The 14,001-nt window shown below is 45.0% G+C and overlaps 1 protein-coding gene across 1 annotated transcript in view; it reads right to left on the minus strand.

Moving 5' to 3' along the window:
• The window catches only part of Tmed3 (transmembrane p24 trafficking protein 3), a 7,881-nt gene extending 5,159 nt beyond the window's left edge, over nt 1-2,722 (minus strand). Inside the window, exons 1-2 of the mRNA XM_021207173.1 lie at nt 2,414-2,722; nt 459-707 (exon numbers count right to left, since the gene is read on the minus strand). Coding sequence (XP_021062832.1) covers nt 459-707; nt 2,414-2,593 — 429 coding nt within the window. The 5' untranslated portion in view covers nt 2,594-2,722. The remainder of the gene's footprint in view (nt 1-458; nt 708-2,413) is intronic.
• Nucleotides 2,723-14,001: the final 11,279 nt, after the last annotated feature.

Consider the following 14,001-nt stretch of genomic DNA (forward strand, 5'->3'; position numbering starts at 1 on the left):
ACACACACACACACACACACACACACACACACACACACACACAGCCTGGATTCCCAAGTCACCATCCAACCTTTTCCAAACCACCCTGAGAGCAGTCAGTGTGCTACCCAGTGTGCTAGGCCCTGACCTATGGGTTGGTTATGGCAGCTGGTCTGACCCTTACCAACACACTCCTGAAGCAGGACGTTGGTCTTATCTGGGCTTATCGCACAGCAGACAGGTACATGACAGAATTCCGGAAGAGGTGCTATGCCAGAGAAAGACAGTTGGAAGGGTGGAAAGGAAAAAGCGTCAGCTATGAGAAGGCTCTGGCTAGAAAAAGGAGACCAGAAGTGGCATGGAGTCTTTTACAGCTAGAGGGTGATTCCGGTTCATCAGCTAGGACAAGGCCAAACAAAGCAGAAACATGCTGAGAGTGGGAGGGATCCCCTAGTCCTGTCACTGTCACGCACACTCACCTGAGTGAGAGCCGTGACCCTATTCCCCATGTCTGGGAGAATGGGGGGCTCGTCACCCACTTGGAAGTCAAAGTAGACGGTCTTGTGAGAGAAGGTGGAGAACTCATTACTGAAGCAGAACCGGTAGACGCCCTTGGCCTCCGTCTTGTACGTGAAGCTGTCATACTGCTTCTTGGTCTCCCTGTAGATGATGTTGCCCCTGGGGTCTTCCACATAGCAGTCCACATCGTAGTGGCCTCCAGTGATAACCTGACAACCACAGAAAGGGTGCACTGATGGGGAGGCAAGCAACGCTTTGAAATGCTGACCGTAACGGGGGACTGCGCTAAGCATTCTGTAATTTAACCCTCACCGTTTTCCAACACAGACACCATGATGCTTCTCATCCTTCTGAACTTACACAGTTAAGAGGCAGTGACCACTGCACTCAGTATTTTTCTTAATATTACGACAAAACCTTTGACAGAAGCAATTCAAGGAAATAAATTCAAATTTATTTGGCTTGCAAATAAATTTGAGGGCATAGTTCATCAGGGAGAAGGCATGGTGTCTGGGACATGAAGGCTTCTGGGGGGGGGGGAGGTTTTAATCACACGGTATCCAGAGTCAGGAAGCAAAGACATGAACACTAGCATTCAGCTGGTTTCCTCCTTTTTATTCAGCCTGGTGAATGATGGGACTCCCACTTAGGGTGGCTCTTCCCACTGTAATCTAACCTAGAAAGCCTGTCACAGATATTCTCAGAGGCTTGTCTCCTTGGTGGTTATAGATGTCCCCACACTGATGGGGCATGCCTATCCTCAACGGCTTCTGGAGCATCACTGGCCATATCAAGAATGCTGGGGGGGGGGGGGCTTGGTTTGGTTTGGTTTGGTTTTTTCGAGACAGGGTTTCTCTGTGTAGCCCTGGCTGTCCTGGAACTCACTCTGTAGACCAGGCTGGCCTGGAACTCAGAAATCCGTCTGCCTCTGCCTCCCAAATGCTGGGATTAAAGGCGTGCGCCACCACGCCTGGCCAAGAATGTTGTTCTTATTCTTGGGCTGCCTGCGCTGAGGCAGGCATATGCATGTGCGCGCGCGCGCACACACACACACACACACACACACACACACACACACACTGTATGTCGTCCATAGATGTGAAAGGGGTCTCATCAGTGATTCCAGCATACATGGAATTGTCTTCCAGCAGAAGCAAGCTTCAGAGCTTCTACCATATAAGGGCTTGCTTATTGTACACAATTGGGCTGCCTGTGTTGCCTCATTTCTAGAGGTCTTGCTTTACGGTGGTCACTCATCCCTCTGACCCTACGCCCACTCATTAACCCTAGGGGCTGGAGCCTTTACCAAAGTTAACTGTTAGCTATGAGATCTGTCCATAGAGACCAAAGTGCAGGTCCTGGCTTTGCTGAGCCATATGGTAAGCAAAGAGGCAAGCCACACAGCCACACCACTGGGGAGGGAGTGTGTGTGACTGTCCTTATGTATACACTGGCAGGGTTTGAAGTCTGCACTGAACCCTCCTCTCCAAAAACCCCTTCATCACTCCAACTATCTCACCCCAAACTCCAACTGTAAAGGATGCAGCTGGCACCCGGAAGACACGCAGCCCAAGTGACAGTTGGGACAGACTGCCACCCGGTGTCCAGCTAATTAATACTGATGTTCATGGAGTAGAAGGTACCTGGGGAGGTCATTCTGGTCAGTTCTGTAGCGGGCGACAGGGGGCGGTAACAGGCCTCTCCATCCTGGGCGCTCGCTCACCTGTAGCCTGCCTAACTCCCCAATGCCCCTGGCCCATTTCGGGAGGGCTCTGGCAGATACAAACGTTTCTTCTCAGGGAGAAATCAACCGGTCTAGGGTTATCCCCGACCCCCTTAGCTTTTGGTGGCTAATCTTGGCCTCTCCAGATGGCGGCACACCAGTAGCCCCAGTGAGACGCGGCTCGGGCCGCACCTGGTAATCCAGAGAGAACTTCACGCCCTGCTCCACCTCTTCGTGGAAGCACTGCTTGGCGTTGTCCGGCAGCTCGAAGGTGAGCTCAGCGCTCCGCAGTGGCTCGGCCCGGAGCAGGAGCAGAAGAAGCAGCAGTAGCAGCATCTGGAAGGATGAAGCGCGCGGAGCCTCGTGGCCCATGATGCTCTGGGCCTGCTCCTCTCTAGGCTCCGGCGCAGCGACAGCAGGGACAGTAGGGACAGCAGGGAAAGCAGGGAGCGGGGAGGGGCCCCCTGAAGAGACGTGGCGCGAGCTCAGCACAGAGGTTCCGGGTGGTGGCCTCTTCGCGCGCAGCCGCACACCAGAGACGTGGGCGGGGGAAACCTTTCCGCCCGCTGCGCAAGCGCATCACTGAGATTAGGCGCAAATGTGACTGATGCCACTTTTGGACTCCCGTGCGTCCCTCCAACTCTGAAACCATTGGGCTTCTAGTCTGTTTCTGACTTGCTGTCACTTGGTGTCTGCCACGTCTCCGGAGAAATCCCGGACGTAGAGAATACATTCAGTAATTAGGAGGACTCTATAAACTAGAAAGGAACCGCAGGGAAGGAAGGCAAGGTATTCTTCATTCCCCTCTCCTACCTAAGGTGAAGACGTGTTCAACAAAGTAAACCCCATGGCTATACCGGGAGAAAACAGGTTTTCTCGCACATAGTCTCCCTTCTGGAAATAAAAGCACCTAAAGGATTTCAATTATGTGTTTACGCATTCGGGTCATATTAAAAATTCTTTCAGAGAGAATTTAACTTCTAAAAGTGTTGAAAGACAAGTTGATTTATTGTCTTATTCATGACAACTGCCCTAAGAAGGATATATATGATTTTTATGTTCACCATAGTCCCATAAACAAAGAGACATTACGTGTTATAATATTGGCTGATACATCCAACAGTTTCAGGAGAACATTATTAGATTTGGTGAATCTTGATTTTAGCAAAGAATTTCACTGCTCATATATACTACCACATAGATAAGATTGGTATATACTACCACTGGCCGTATTGGATCCTGTATCAAGGAGCTAATGTGTGTGAAAGCACTCTAAGCTGTGTAATAGCAGCACCCATAATGTAATTATTAATAACCTGTACTATCTCTGTGCTAGATGTGAAAGAGGTGTTGAGCAGTGTGCCTTGGGGCTCCTTCCCTGCCTGTCCTATTTAACATTATTTTACATTTCTTATTTTTTACTTATGTGTATGCACATGTCTGTATGTGAGTATGTATATATGAATGCAGGTCTCCAAAGGGGCCAGAGGCTTTGGATGCCCTGAAGCTAGAACTGCAGGCAGTTGTCACTCATCTGATAAGGCTTTTGGGACCCAAACTGGGGTCCTCTAGAAGTATTCTTAACCAGTGAGCCATCTCTCTTCCAACTCTTAACATTTTAAATGAAGAATATTTGAAGATGTGAAAGTTATAATCATCTAACTGGAAGAATCAAATGAATAAAAAAATAAACAAAACAAAACAAAACTGAAGTTCCCACAAGTTAAAGATGAAGTGCTACATTTAAATTCCGGGGGGTGGGGTGGGGGGAGGAGGGGGAATCTGCAGTGGTTCAAAAAAAGAGGCCTGATTTTACAGCTCTTTAAGTTGGAGCAGGCAGAATTGGGATCAGCATCAAGCTACATATAAGACAAGAGGAAATGCCTGAGTTTTTAAAAAATAAATTATTGCCTTAGCAGACAGTGACCAGGTGGTACCTACTGTATTATTTTAGGAGAGCTATTTTCAATTTGGGGCACTAGTCAAAGGGATGCGATTAGGAGGAAGCCAGCATAGACACTGCCAGAAAGCTGACTCAAACAGAGAATGCTCAAGGGGAAAATAATAAATAAGAAAATAGTAGGACTTAGCATGGAAGCTAAAAACCAATAGGAAATGACAGCTTTAAAAGTGTGCGGGCACTAACAATGTACCAGACACAGTGTCACCTCACTATCCAGCTCAACATAGTTTACATTAATTGAGTAACCAGTTCAACATAGCTTATATTCATTAATATTCACTAGTAGCCATGTCTTTAAAAAAAAAAAAAGTTTGCTCCTGTTTGATAAGGAGCCCGGGATGTTTAATTCAGTACCTCTTGTCTTTGTTTGTTCACTTTTCCTGTGTGTCAGCAGCTTGAGCCAGCCTCGATTTATAATCTCCATGGTTTTGTGAGTCCATGGTTTCGGACAGTTGAACTTGAGGCAGTCTTCCCTGGATTTGCCCATGACACTGCATTCATCTAGAGTCCATCTGGGCTGGGCTGGGCTGGGCAAGATAACCCCACTGCTAGGTCTGGGGCAGGTACAGGTTACTGGCTCTAATGCCTTTTTCTCTTCCAGGCGTTCTCTCACCACTGGCAGGCTCCTGTTGGAAGCCATCTCTCCTGCTTCAGAGTCAAGTCAGGCCAGGGTCTCCAATAAGAGGGGACACACTTGAAGTTCAAGGCAAGGGGCTGAACGTTCTGTTAATCTCGGAGGAACAGCAGGACTAGGAAGACTTCTGGATGGGTACAGATATCAAATGCGCATCGTCCGTTGTCTCTGTTCGCTCGTGACTTGGTTTCCCATCGGACTGTAAGGTGTATAAAGCCTAAGAGAATTAAAAGCAAGACTGGACAGCCCTCCTGTTTTCTAACCTTTGTCTCTGAGTCTTCTTTTCCATCTTTCCTATAATCTTCATGCCTCTCTCAGAGGACGGCTGGATTTCCTACCAGCCAGACTGGTACAGGCTAGGCTATTTTTCTTATGTGACATATTCAGAGAAGTATCCCCAAAGGACCCAGGCACTGATAGCAAGGTTCTCTGAGAGTTAGGTTTCTTTCTTTTCTTTTCTTTCTTTCTTTCTTTCTTTCTTTCTTTCTTTCTTTCTTTCTTTCTTTCTTTTTACTTTTTTTTTTTTTTTTTTTTTTTTTTTTTGTTTTTTTGTTTTTCAAGACAGGGATTCTCAGTACAGCCCTGGCTGTCCTGGANCTCACTTTGTAGACCAGGCTNGCCTCGAACTCAGAAATCCGCCTGCCTCTGCCTCCCGAGTGCTTTCAACATCACTTTCTATACATTTTACTGGCCAATCGAGCCCAAAGCCGATCTAGATATAAGAAGAGGGAGAAATAGACTCTACGCCTAAGGTGAGAAGTTGGTGTAAAGGGGGAGCCTTTGGGGATGGAAGGCACTTTGTGACTGTTAAATAATTTTCTACAGAACTCAAGTTCAACTGCTTCATCAATAGCTAAGCCCGAAGCTGAACTCAGATCTGCACAGTCCTGAAGGCTATAGGAACCCCAACAAGCACACTGCCTCTACAAATCCCTTGGGATTCTCTGTGTTCCATGTGGGAAAGTGGGGTGCTAAGCATGAATGACACTGAGGTGTCTCTCAGCTCAACATAAGAAATATCTACCGGGCTGGTGAGATGGCTCAGTGGGTGAGCACCTGACTGCTCTTCTGAAGGTCTGGAGTTCAAATCCCAGCAACCACATGGTGGCTCATAACCATCCGTAACAAGATCTGATGCCCTCCTCTGGAGTGTCTGAAGACAGCTACAGTGTACTTACATATAATAAATAAATAAATCTTTTATTAAAAAAAAAAAGAAAAAGAAAAAGAAATATCTACCGTGAAGAGAATTAATGGGCAGCACAGTTTCCACCCCTGCATACTGCATATGCTAGAGCAGAGGCAGGTGAACAGCCATATTCTGAAGATGCTGAAGAGATGATTCATGAGCTAAGTATAATGTTAGGCAAGTTATAAAGTGCCCTTGAATTTTTATATTCCATCATATGTGTAAAGTCCTAAAATTGAGAAAATCTTAAAGAAAACAAAAACCACATCTGTCTGTCCTATTTCTGAGGTGACTTGTGAAATCCTTTTTAAAAGTTAGTATCTTAATAGATGCAGAAAAAAGCATATGAGAAAATTCAATAGCTGTTCATGGTACAAACTTTTGGTGGCCTTAGAGTAATAGATAATTTCCTGATTGCCATTAATATCCATTAAAACTGGACCAACCTTCATGGTTCATGATAAACACATATTTCTTTTTGGAGCTTGAGAAAAAGCTCAACGAGTATGAATGCTTGTTTGCAAGCATGAGGTTCTGATTTCAGATCCCAGCACCCACATAAAGATAGCTGGGCATGCCTATGTGCATGCCTGCAACACCATCACTGTCCAGGGCAGAAACAGGAGGCTCTATAGGGTTTACTGACTGCCACCTCATCTCCAGTGTCAGTGAAAGACTCCTTCTCAAAGGAATAAGATGGGCAGTGACAGATCTAGACACTAATGTTTTCTTCTGGCATTCACTCACACAGAGAAGCTCGCACACATGTACATAATGTAAGCATATGCTACATACATTTGCACATCATACACACACACACACACACACACACACGCACACACACACACACAAAACCTTCCCTTTGAAGAGTCTACTATTACAATTGAGATTTTTCATTCAGTTTCAACCAAGAAGATAAGGCAAGGGAAAGAAAGACAGGGGTGGACATTAGAAGAATAAAAGCCAGAATTGGGGCACCACTAAGCAAAACAAGCCAGAAACTTACCCAAGAATGCTTTGGGGATTCACATTATGAACTTTTGTTGAATTACTCATTAATATTTTATAGTTTTTTGTTAGTTTCTGATCTTATTGTTATAAACATTTAAAAGGTAAATAAGTGTGCTAGGTTGAAACAGGCAATATAAGATGGCCATTTTTATTCTTACACCACATAGCAGGAGCACTCTTCAACATACTGCTAGGATTCTGAAACAAAATCAACATTTATCCATACATGCAACTGGTGAGAAAGAAATATGGATGGATCTGACAATCATTATATTAAGTGAAGGGAGCTATGCTTTCTGATATCTTGATCCAAAGTATCAGGAGACTGTGTGCTGCACTGGGAGTAGCCTGAGCATATAGGAAGCCTCAAGACACCCCCACAGTAACACTTGTGCTAAAAAGGCCACACCTACTCCACCAATACCACACCTCCCCATGGGTCAAGCATTCACACACATGTGTCTATGGGGGCCATACCTATTCAAATCCCCCACATCACAAAACTGGAAAGGGAAGCATGAAATAGGGGAAAGAGGTTTTGAGAGAGGGTGAGTGTGGGTCTATGTTTTCCAGTAGAACTCATGTGATTCAAAAGTGGAAAGAGGAATCCTGGAGGTGGACTTAGAGGGTTTAAACATGAACAGTGGGCAGGGAGACAAGAGAGAGAGAAGACAGTGTGGGGAGGAAGCATCGACCAAGAGTAAATATTATGAAAATATAGTAGGAACACCTGATCCATTGTGCATTCATTTTCTTTAAATGCCAACTGGTAAAGCAACAAAAAGAAATAAATCCACGCAGTTACTATATGGAGATTGACTAAAGCAAATAGAAAATTCTAACACCAATAACTTAGTGTTGGCGTGGAATTATAAGCAATAATTCTTATAAACAGAGAAAAGTACAAAGTGTTTGCAAACTAAATAGCAGGGTATGTTGGTGCCAATGCTGCTTTCGTAGGACTTATCAGCTTCTACAGAACAATTCTTTTTGCAGTTTCGAGGCATTATTAAATATTCTTTCAAATATTTATTTTCATTTTATGTGCATGAATGTTTTCCCTGCATGTATGTGTACCACACGTGTGCCTGGTGACGCAGAGTCAGAAGAGGGCCTTGGGTTGGCATTACAGATACTTATTAGCCACCATGTGGGTACTGGGAACAGAACCTGGGTACTTTACAAGAGAAATAAGTGTTCTTAACTTCTGAGCTCTCTCTCTAGCCCCTGAAACCTCCTTTCTATTACAAGAAACTACCCTGTCTTTTACTGCTGAACCAAGAGGGGCTGATATTCCCAATCCCTGTTCCCTGATCCCAACACATATGAGTGTGGATCAAAGGCTCTGCCAACTGGTTGCTTTTGCCTATGAATCATAAAGTACATCAATTCTTGAGCATGACAGAAATGACCGTTGAGAGCCCTGAGGTTATGAGAGCCTATACCAGAGTGTCAGCACTGCTTCCTGGGGGGAGGTGGCCCCTATGACATGTTTTTAGCAATGAACTTGGTTACTTACCTTTCTTGATCCCTGCTCCTCTGTGAGACCATTTCTATTTTTTCCCATTGGTTCAATAGAGTTTGACCTTGTTCACTGAAATGCAGCTTGAAGTCTTGGGAATTCGTCTCTGTGGTAAGTGGTTGCCTAGCATGTGCAAGGCTTTTGGTTTAATCCCCAACACTGGGAGTAAAACATCCATTTGAAATGGAGTTTGACTATACTTTTTTTTTTCATCACCCAAAATAGCTCTAAAGCTGTGCATTTGCTCGAAATGTCAGGAAGAGATGGGACAGAGAGATTCTACAGAGCACTTATGAAGGTGATCCTCAAAGGAAAGTGGGCTCTTTTATGGTTCTATCTCACATTATATAGTCTAGTCAACAAACAGTTTCTCTTATGTATTTGTTTGCTTGCTTGCTCACATCCCAAACACTGCCCCCTTCCAGTCCTCCCTTGACAGAGACCCTCCCCCATACCCTCTCTGCTTCTCCTCTGAAAGGGTGATCCCTCCTCTGGATATCAGCCCCCTCATCCTATTAAGTCTTTGCAAGATTAGGAACATCCTTTCCCACTGAGCCAGGTCAAGGCAGCCCTGTTGGGGAATGGATTCCACAGTCAGGTTACAGCTTTAGGGATAATTCCCCATCCCCACTCCAGTTTCTTTGGACCCACACAAAGACCAAGCTGCACATCTGCTACATATGTGCTGTAGGGGGTGGGGGACCTAGGTGCCTCCCTCCACCCACCTCTTGTATGCTCTTTGGTTGGTGGCTCAGTCTCTGAGAGCTCCCAGGGGTCTACTTAATTGATTATGTTGGTCTTCCTGTGGAGTTTCTATCCCCTTCAGGCCCTTCAATCCTTACCCCAACTCTTCCATAAGAGTTTCACCTTCGTCCAATGTATGGCTGTGGGTATCTGCATCTGTTTGGGTTAGGTCCTTATCAGAGGACAGTTATGCTAGGTTCCTGTCTACAAGCATAACAGAGTATCATTAATAGTCTCAGGAATTGGTGCTTACCCATGTGATAGGTCTTAAGTTTGGCCAGGTATTGGTTGGCCATTCCTTCTCTGCTCCATCTTTGTCCTTGCCTTGCTTTTAGACAGGACAAATATTGGGCCAAAAGTTTTGTGGGTGGATTGGTGTCCTCATCCCTCCACTGGTAGTCAATCAAAACAAGCCCAGACCCAGATGGTTTTAGTGTAGAATGCTACCAGATTTTCAAAGAACTAATACCAATGCTCCTCAAAGTATTCCACAAAATAGAAACAGAAGGAACACTACCTAGTTCATTCTATGAGGCCATAGTAATCCTGATACCTAAACCACACAAAGACTCAACAAGAAAGAGAATTTTAGACCAATTTTGCTTATGAACATTGACACAAAAATACTCAATAAAATTCTAACAAACCAAATCCAAAATCATTCACCAAGATCACGTAGTCTTCATCCCAGGGATGCAGGGATGGTTCAATATATGAAAACTCATCAATGTAGTCCACTATATAAACAAACTGAAAGAAAAAGTCACATGATCATCTCATTAGACAAACTCCAACTGTTTCTCAAAGAACAGAAGCAAGAGGCTCCATTGCATGACTTTCCTCAAGCATTTTGTGTTGATAACACATATTTGAATACAAAACTTTATCAGTAGCATATGTAAAGGACCTAAAAGATTAATCAACACCAAATAAGTCACCAATAGTTCAAACATAATGTCTATTACACATCACAGTTCTAAAGCCTCCACAAACCCTTACAGTTCGCCAGGGTCACCTTTGCCCTGTAGCTGCCATGCTTCCAATGGATCTTCGCTCACTCCCTGACATTCTAACAGGTTCTAGGAAACACACAGTGGACCTTGGGCATTGATTTATTGTTACAACATGAACACCCAGTACAGCTCAATACTCAGCTGAGAGATTCTATCTTAAACGTATGTGTCCTTGTGCTCTACTATGTTCATACCAGCCTTATTCATAGTAGCCAGAAACTGGAAGCAACCTAGATGTCTCTCAACCAAAGAATGAATACGGAAAATGTGGTTCATTTACATAATGGAATACTATTTAGCTATTAAAAATGAGGACATCATCAATTTTGCAGACAAATGGATGGAGCTAAAAAAATATCCTATGAGAGGTAACCCAGACCCAAAAGGACATGCATGGTATGTACTCACTGATAAATGGATATTAGTCAAAAAGTACAGAATACCTATGATATGCCCCCATAGACCCTCAGAAGTTTAACAAGAAGGTTGACCCAAGTGAGGATACTTCAATACCACTTAGAAGGAAGAACAAATTAATCACAGGAGGCAGAGGGGGGAGGGATCTAGGTGGGATATAGAAGGGGGGGAAGAGGATAGGATCAGGTATGGAGGGAAATAGGAGAGAAGCCCAGAGGGCCAGGAGAATGAATGGAAATATGCAGCAGTGGGGGTGGGGGTGAAGGGAACTTCTTGAGAGTCCCAGAGACCTGGGATGTGAGAGGCTCCTAGGTCTCAATGAAGGTGACTGTAGATTTAGATTTATTAAATCCTACTTTTAGTAAGGGTTCTTAAATGTTTTAACCTCCCTTCTAGCCCACTACACACCAGAGGTAGTGGGAAAGGAAGATTACTAGAATACAGGGGAAGTGGACCTATTTAGAAATTGTTCTTTGGAGCAAATCCAGTCTATCTTGTCAGGAAAACAGCAGTTCCATTCACAGGAATCAGCAGTGGCAGCGCGATCCACTCACAAATACTTCATGAATACAGCAGCAGTCCAGGTCAGTAGTGTCGGGATAGCAAACACAAATCAGCAGCAGTGGCGTGATGTAGCAGAAACAGCCAAGTCTCTGCTGAGGAAGACGAAACAGCAGGAGCAACAAGTAGAGCTCAGCACTGTAATGTAAGGCAGACCAATACATGCATGTTGTTAGCGAAGAATCCTTCAGCACATGTCCTCTCAGCAAAACCGTCCTTCGTGTGTCTGCTTTAGCAAAACACCCTTTTACCTGTGTCTGCTTCAGGGAAACATCTTTTGACATAACTGCCTTTCCAAAGAAAGCAGAAGTTTTCCACTTCAGGTGGCCTTAGCCAAAAGGCCCAACAGTGGGGAACCTGAAGAGACCACCTCCAGTAGATAGAAAGGTCCCCCACTGGAGGGATGGGGTCACCAACCCACCTTCAAACTTTTTGATCCAGAATTGTTCCCATCTAATAGAATGCAGGGACAAAAATGGATCAGACAGAAGGAATGGCCATCTAGTGACCAGACAAACTTGGGATCCATCCCATGGGCAGGCACCAATCCCTGTCACTATTACTGATGCTATGTTGTGATTATAGACAGCAGCCTAGTATTACTGTCCTCTGAGAGGCTCTATCAGCAGCTGACTGAGACAGAGGCAGATTTACAGCCAACCATTTGACTGAGGTCAGGGGCCCCTATGGAAGAGTTAGGGGAAGGATTGAAGAAGCTGAGGGGCTGGCAACCTCATAGGAAGATCAACAGTGCCAACTAACCTGGACCCCTAGGAACTCCCAGGGACTAAGCCACCAACCAAAGAACATACAAAGACTGGTCCGAGGCCCCCCTGGCACATATATAGCAGAGGACTGCCCTGTCTACCCTCACTGGGAAATGATGCACATAATCCTGTAGAAACTTGATGACCCAGAGAATGCCCAGGGAGAGAACACCCTCTTAGAGGTGAAGGGGAGGGAGGATAGGGTGAAGACTCTGGGAGGGGGAACAGGAGGGGCCAACATTTGGGATTTAAATAAGGGGGAGGGACCCTCAGCCTCTGTTCTGCATATTGGTCAGTATAGGAAAGGCTATGATACCATAAAAATTAACCCCCCAAAATCATATGCCTCAGCAAAATAAGGTTTATCGTCAGTTGCTATACATAATTCTCACAGATTGGGGAGCAAAGACTTCCCTATATCATCACTCAGCTACTCAGGCTGACAGAAATCCCAGGATATTTAAGTCCAAATTGATTAGGGTTTCTATTGCTGTGATAAAATAGCATGACCAAAAGCAACTTGGACAGGAAAGGACTTATCTCATTTATAGTCTATAAGTCATCACTGGGAAAAGCCAGGAAAGGAACCAGGAGGCAGGAATTGGACCAGAAGCCGGGGAGGGGTGCTGCTTATTGGCTTGTTCACCTTGCTTTCTTATACTATCCAGGACCATCAGCCCAACTATGACATGAACTGGAACCTCCCACATCAATATTTAATCAAGAAAATGTGTCACAGGCTAGTCTAGTGGGGCAGTGTTCTCCACTGATGTCCATCTTTGAAAACAACTCTAGTTTGCAGCAAGTTGACACAAAACTAGCCAGCATATGGTCCATCTCTAGCCTGTCTCACTAAAATTAGGCATAATGCGGATGCTGTTGCTGATAAACACAACAAAGGCTTGAATTTTCAAGAAAAGGCAGGTTAAATTATTCAAACCTAAATTCTCCCTGGAAAGAAGTAAAAACATTATTTTAAATATATTTTCTGGATCATCACCCAGCCTAGCAAGCAGCAAAGAATCATGAAGGCAAAACTGAATGGACAATGTCATTCCAGAAATGGAGCTGCCCGGAGGTAACTTTCCCCATCAGTCTGTTTACCAATCCCCGATATTCTGGGATATTTATTCTGACAGCTTCACAGGGACAATGAACGGGAATCGGGGTTGGAGAAACAGTGAAGAGCCTCAGCATGCCACTCTCCTGCTTAACAATGACAGTCCTGCATCATGGCCATCAACTCCTGTCTCCATTGACTATCACGAGCATCATGTTGCTCCTCATCCCAACCCACTGCCCTCATCACCTCTGCCCTAACAAGGTTCCTTTGGGCTTCCTGGGCTGTGAGAGTGACTATCAGGTCTCAACCCCCACCTCCCACCCCTGACCCCCAGGACAAAAAAGAAAACTAAGATGCTTATTAATATATCAAAGCAGACTCTGGTCTCCAGGTTCTCTCAGCATCCCTTAGTCCCTACCTGTTACAGGGTATGGTTGGCGTACCCCACTCCCACCCTTAACTCTCCAGCACAGGGACTAGATTGTTCTCTCCCCAATGGTTCTTCCCTATATAGTCCAGCCACTTTGCTTACACTGGTTCTTTTTTATCCTTTACCTTCCTGGCCTCTTGGTCTGATTTCCTGCCCCTCTCCCCTCCCCTCCCCTCCCCATCTCCCCACATGGCCCCGTGCAGGGTCATTGTCATTCTGACTCTCCGAGATGTCTACTTCTACCTACACTCTCCCTTTTATCTACAATTAACTTTCTCTTCCACATACCTAGAAGCAGTCATGGTGTCCTGTCTTTTAGTTTTTGTTTTGTCTTGGTCTTGGTTTTTATTTGGGGTTTGGGTTTGGGAGATCTTATTCTGTTGGTCTGGTGTTGCTTTTGTTTTTGTCATTCTGTGACTTCCAACTCCACCACTCTGTCTGTGGCCTTGGCTTCTGTGCCCAGAGG

Source organism: Mus pahari, chromosome 10 (assembly GCF_900095145.1).
Source record: "Mus pahari chromosome 10, PAHARI_EIJ_v1.1, whole genome shotgun sequence".
In the NCBI taxonomy this organism is placed as follows: Eukaryota; Metazoa; Chordata; class Mammalia; order Rodentia; family Muridae; genus Mus; species Mus pahari.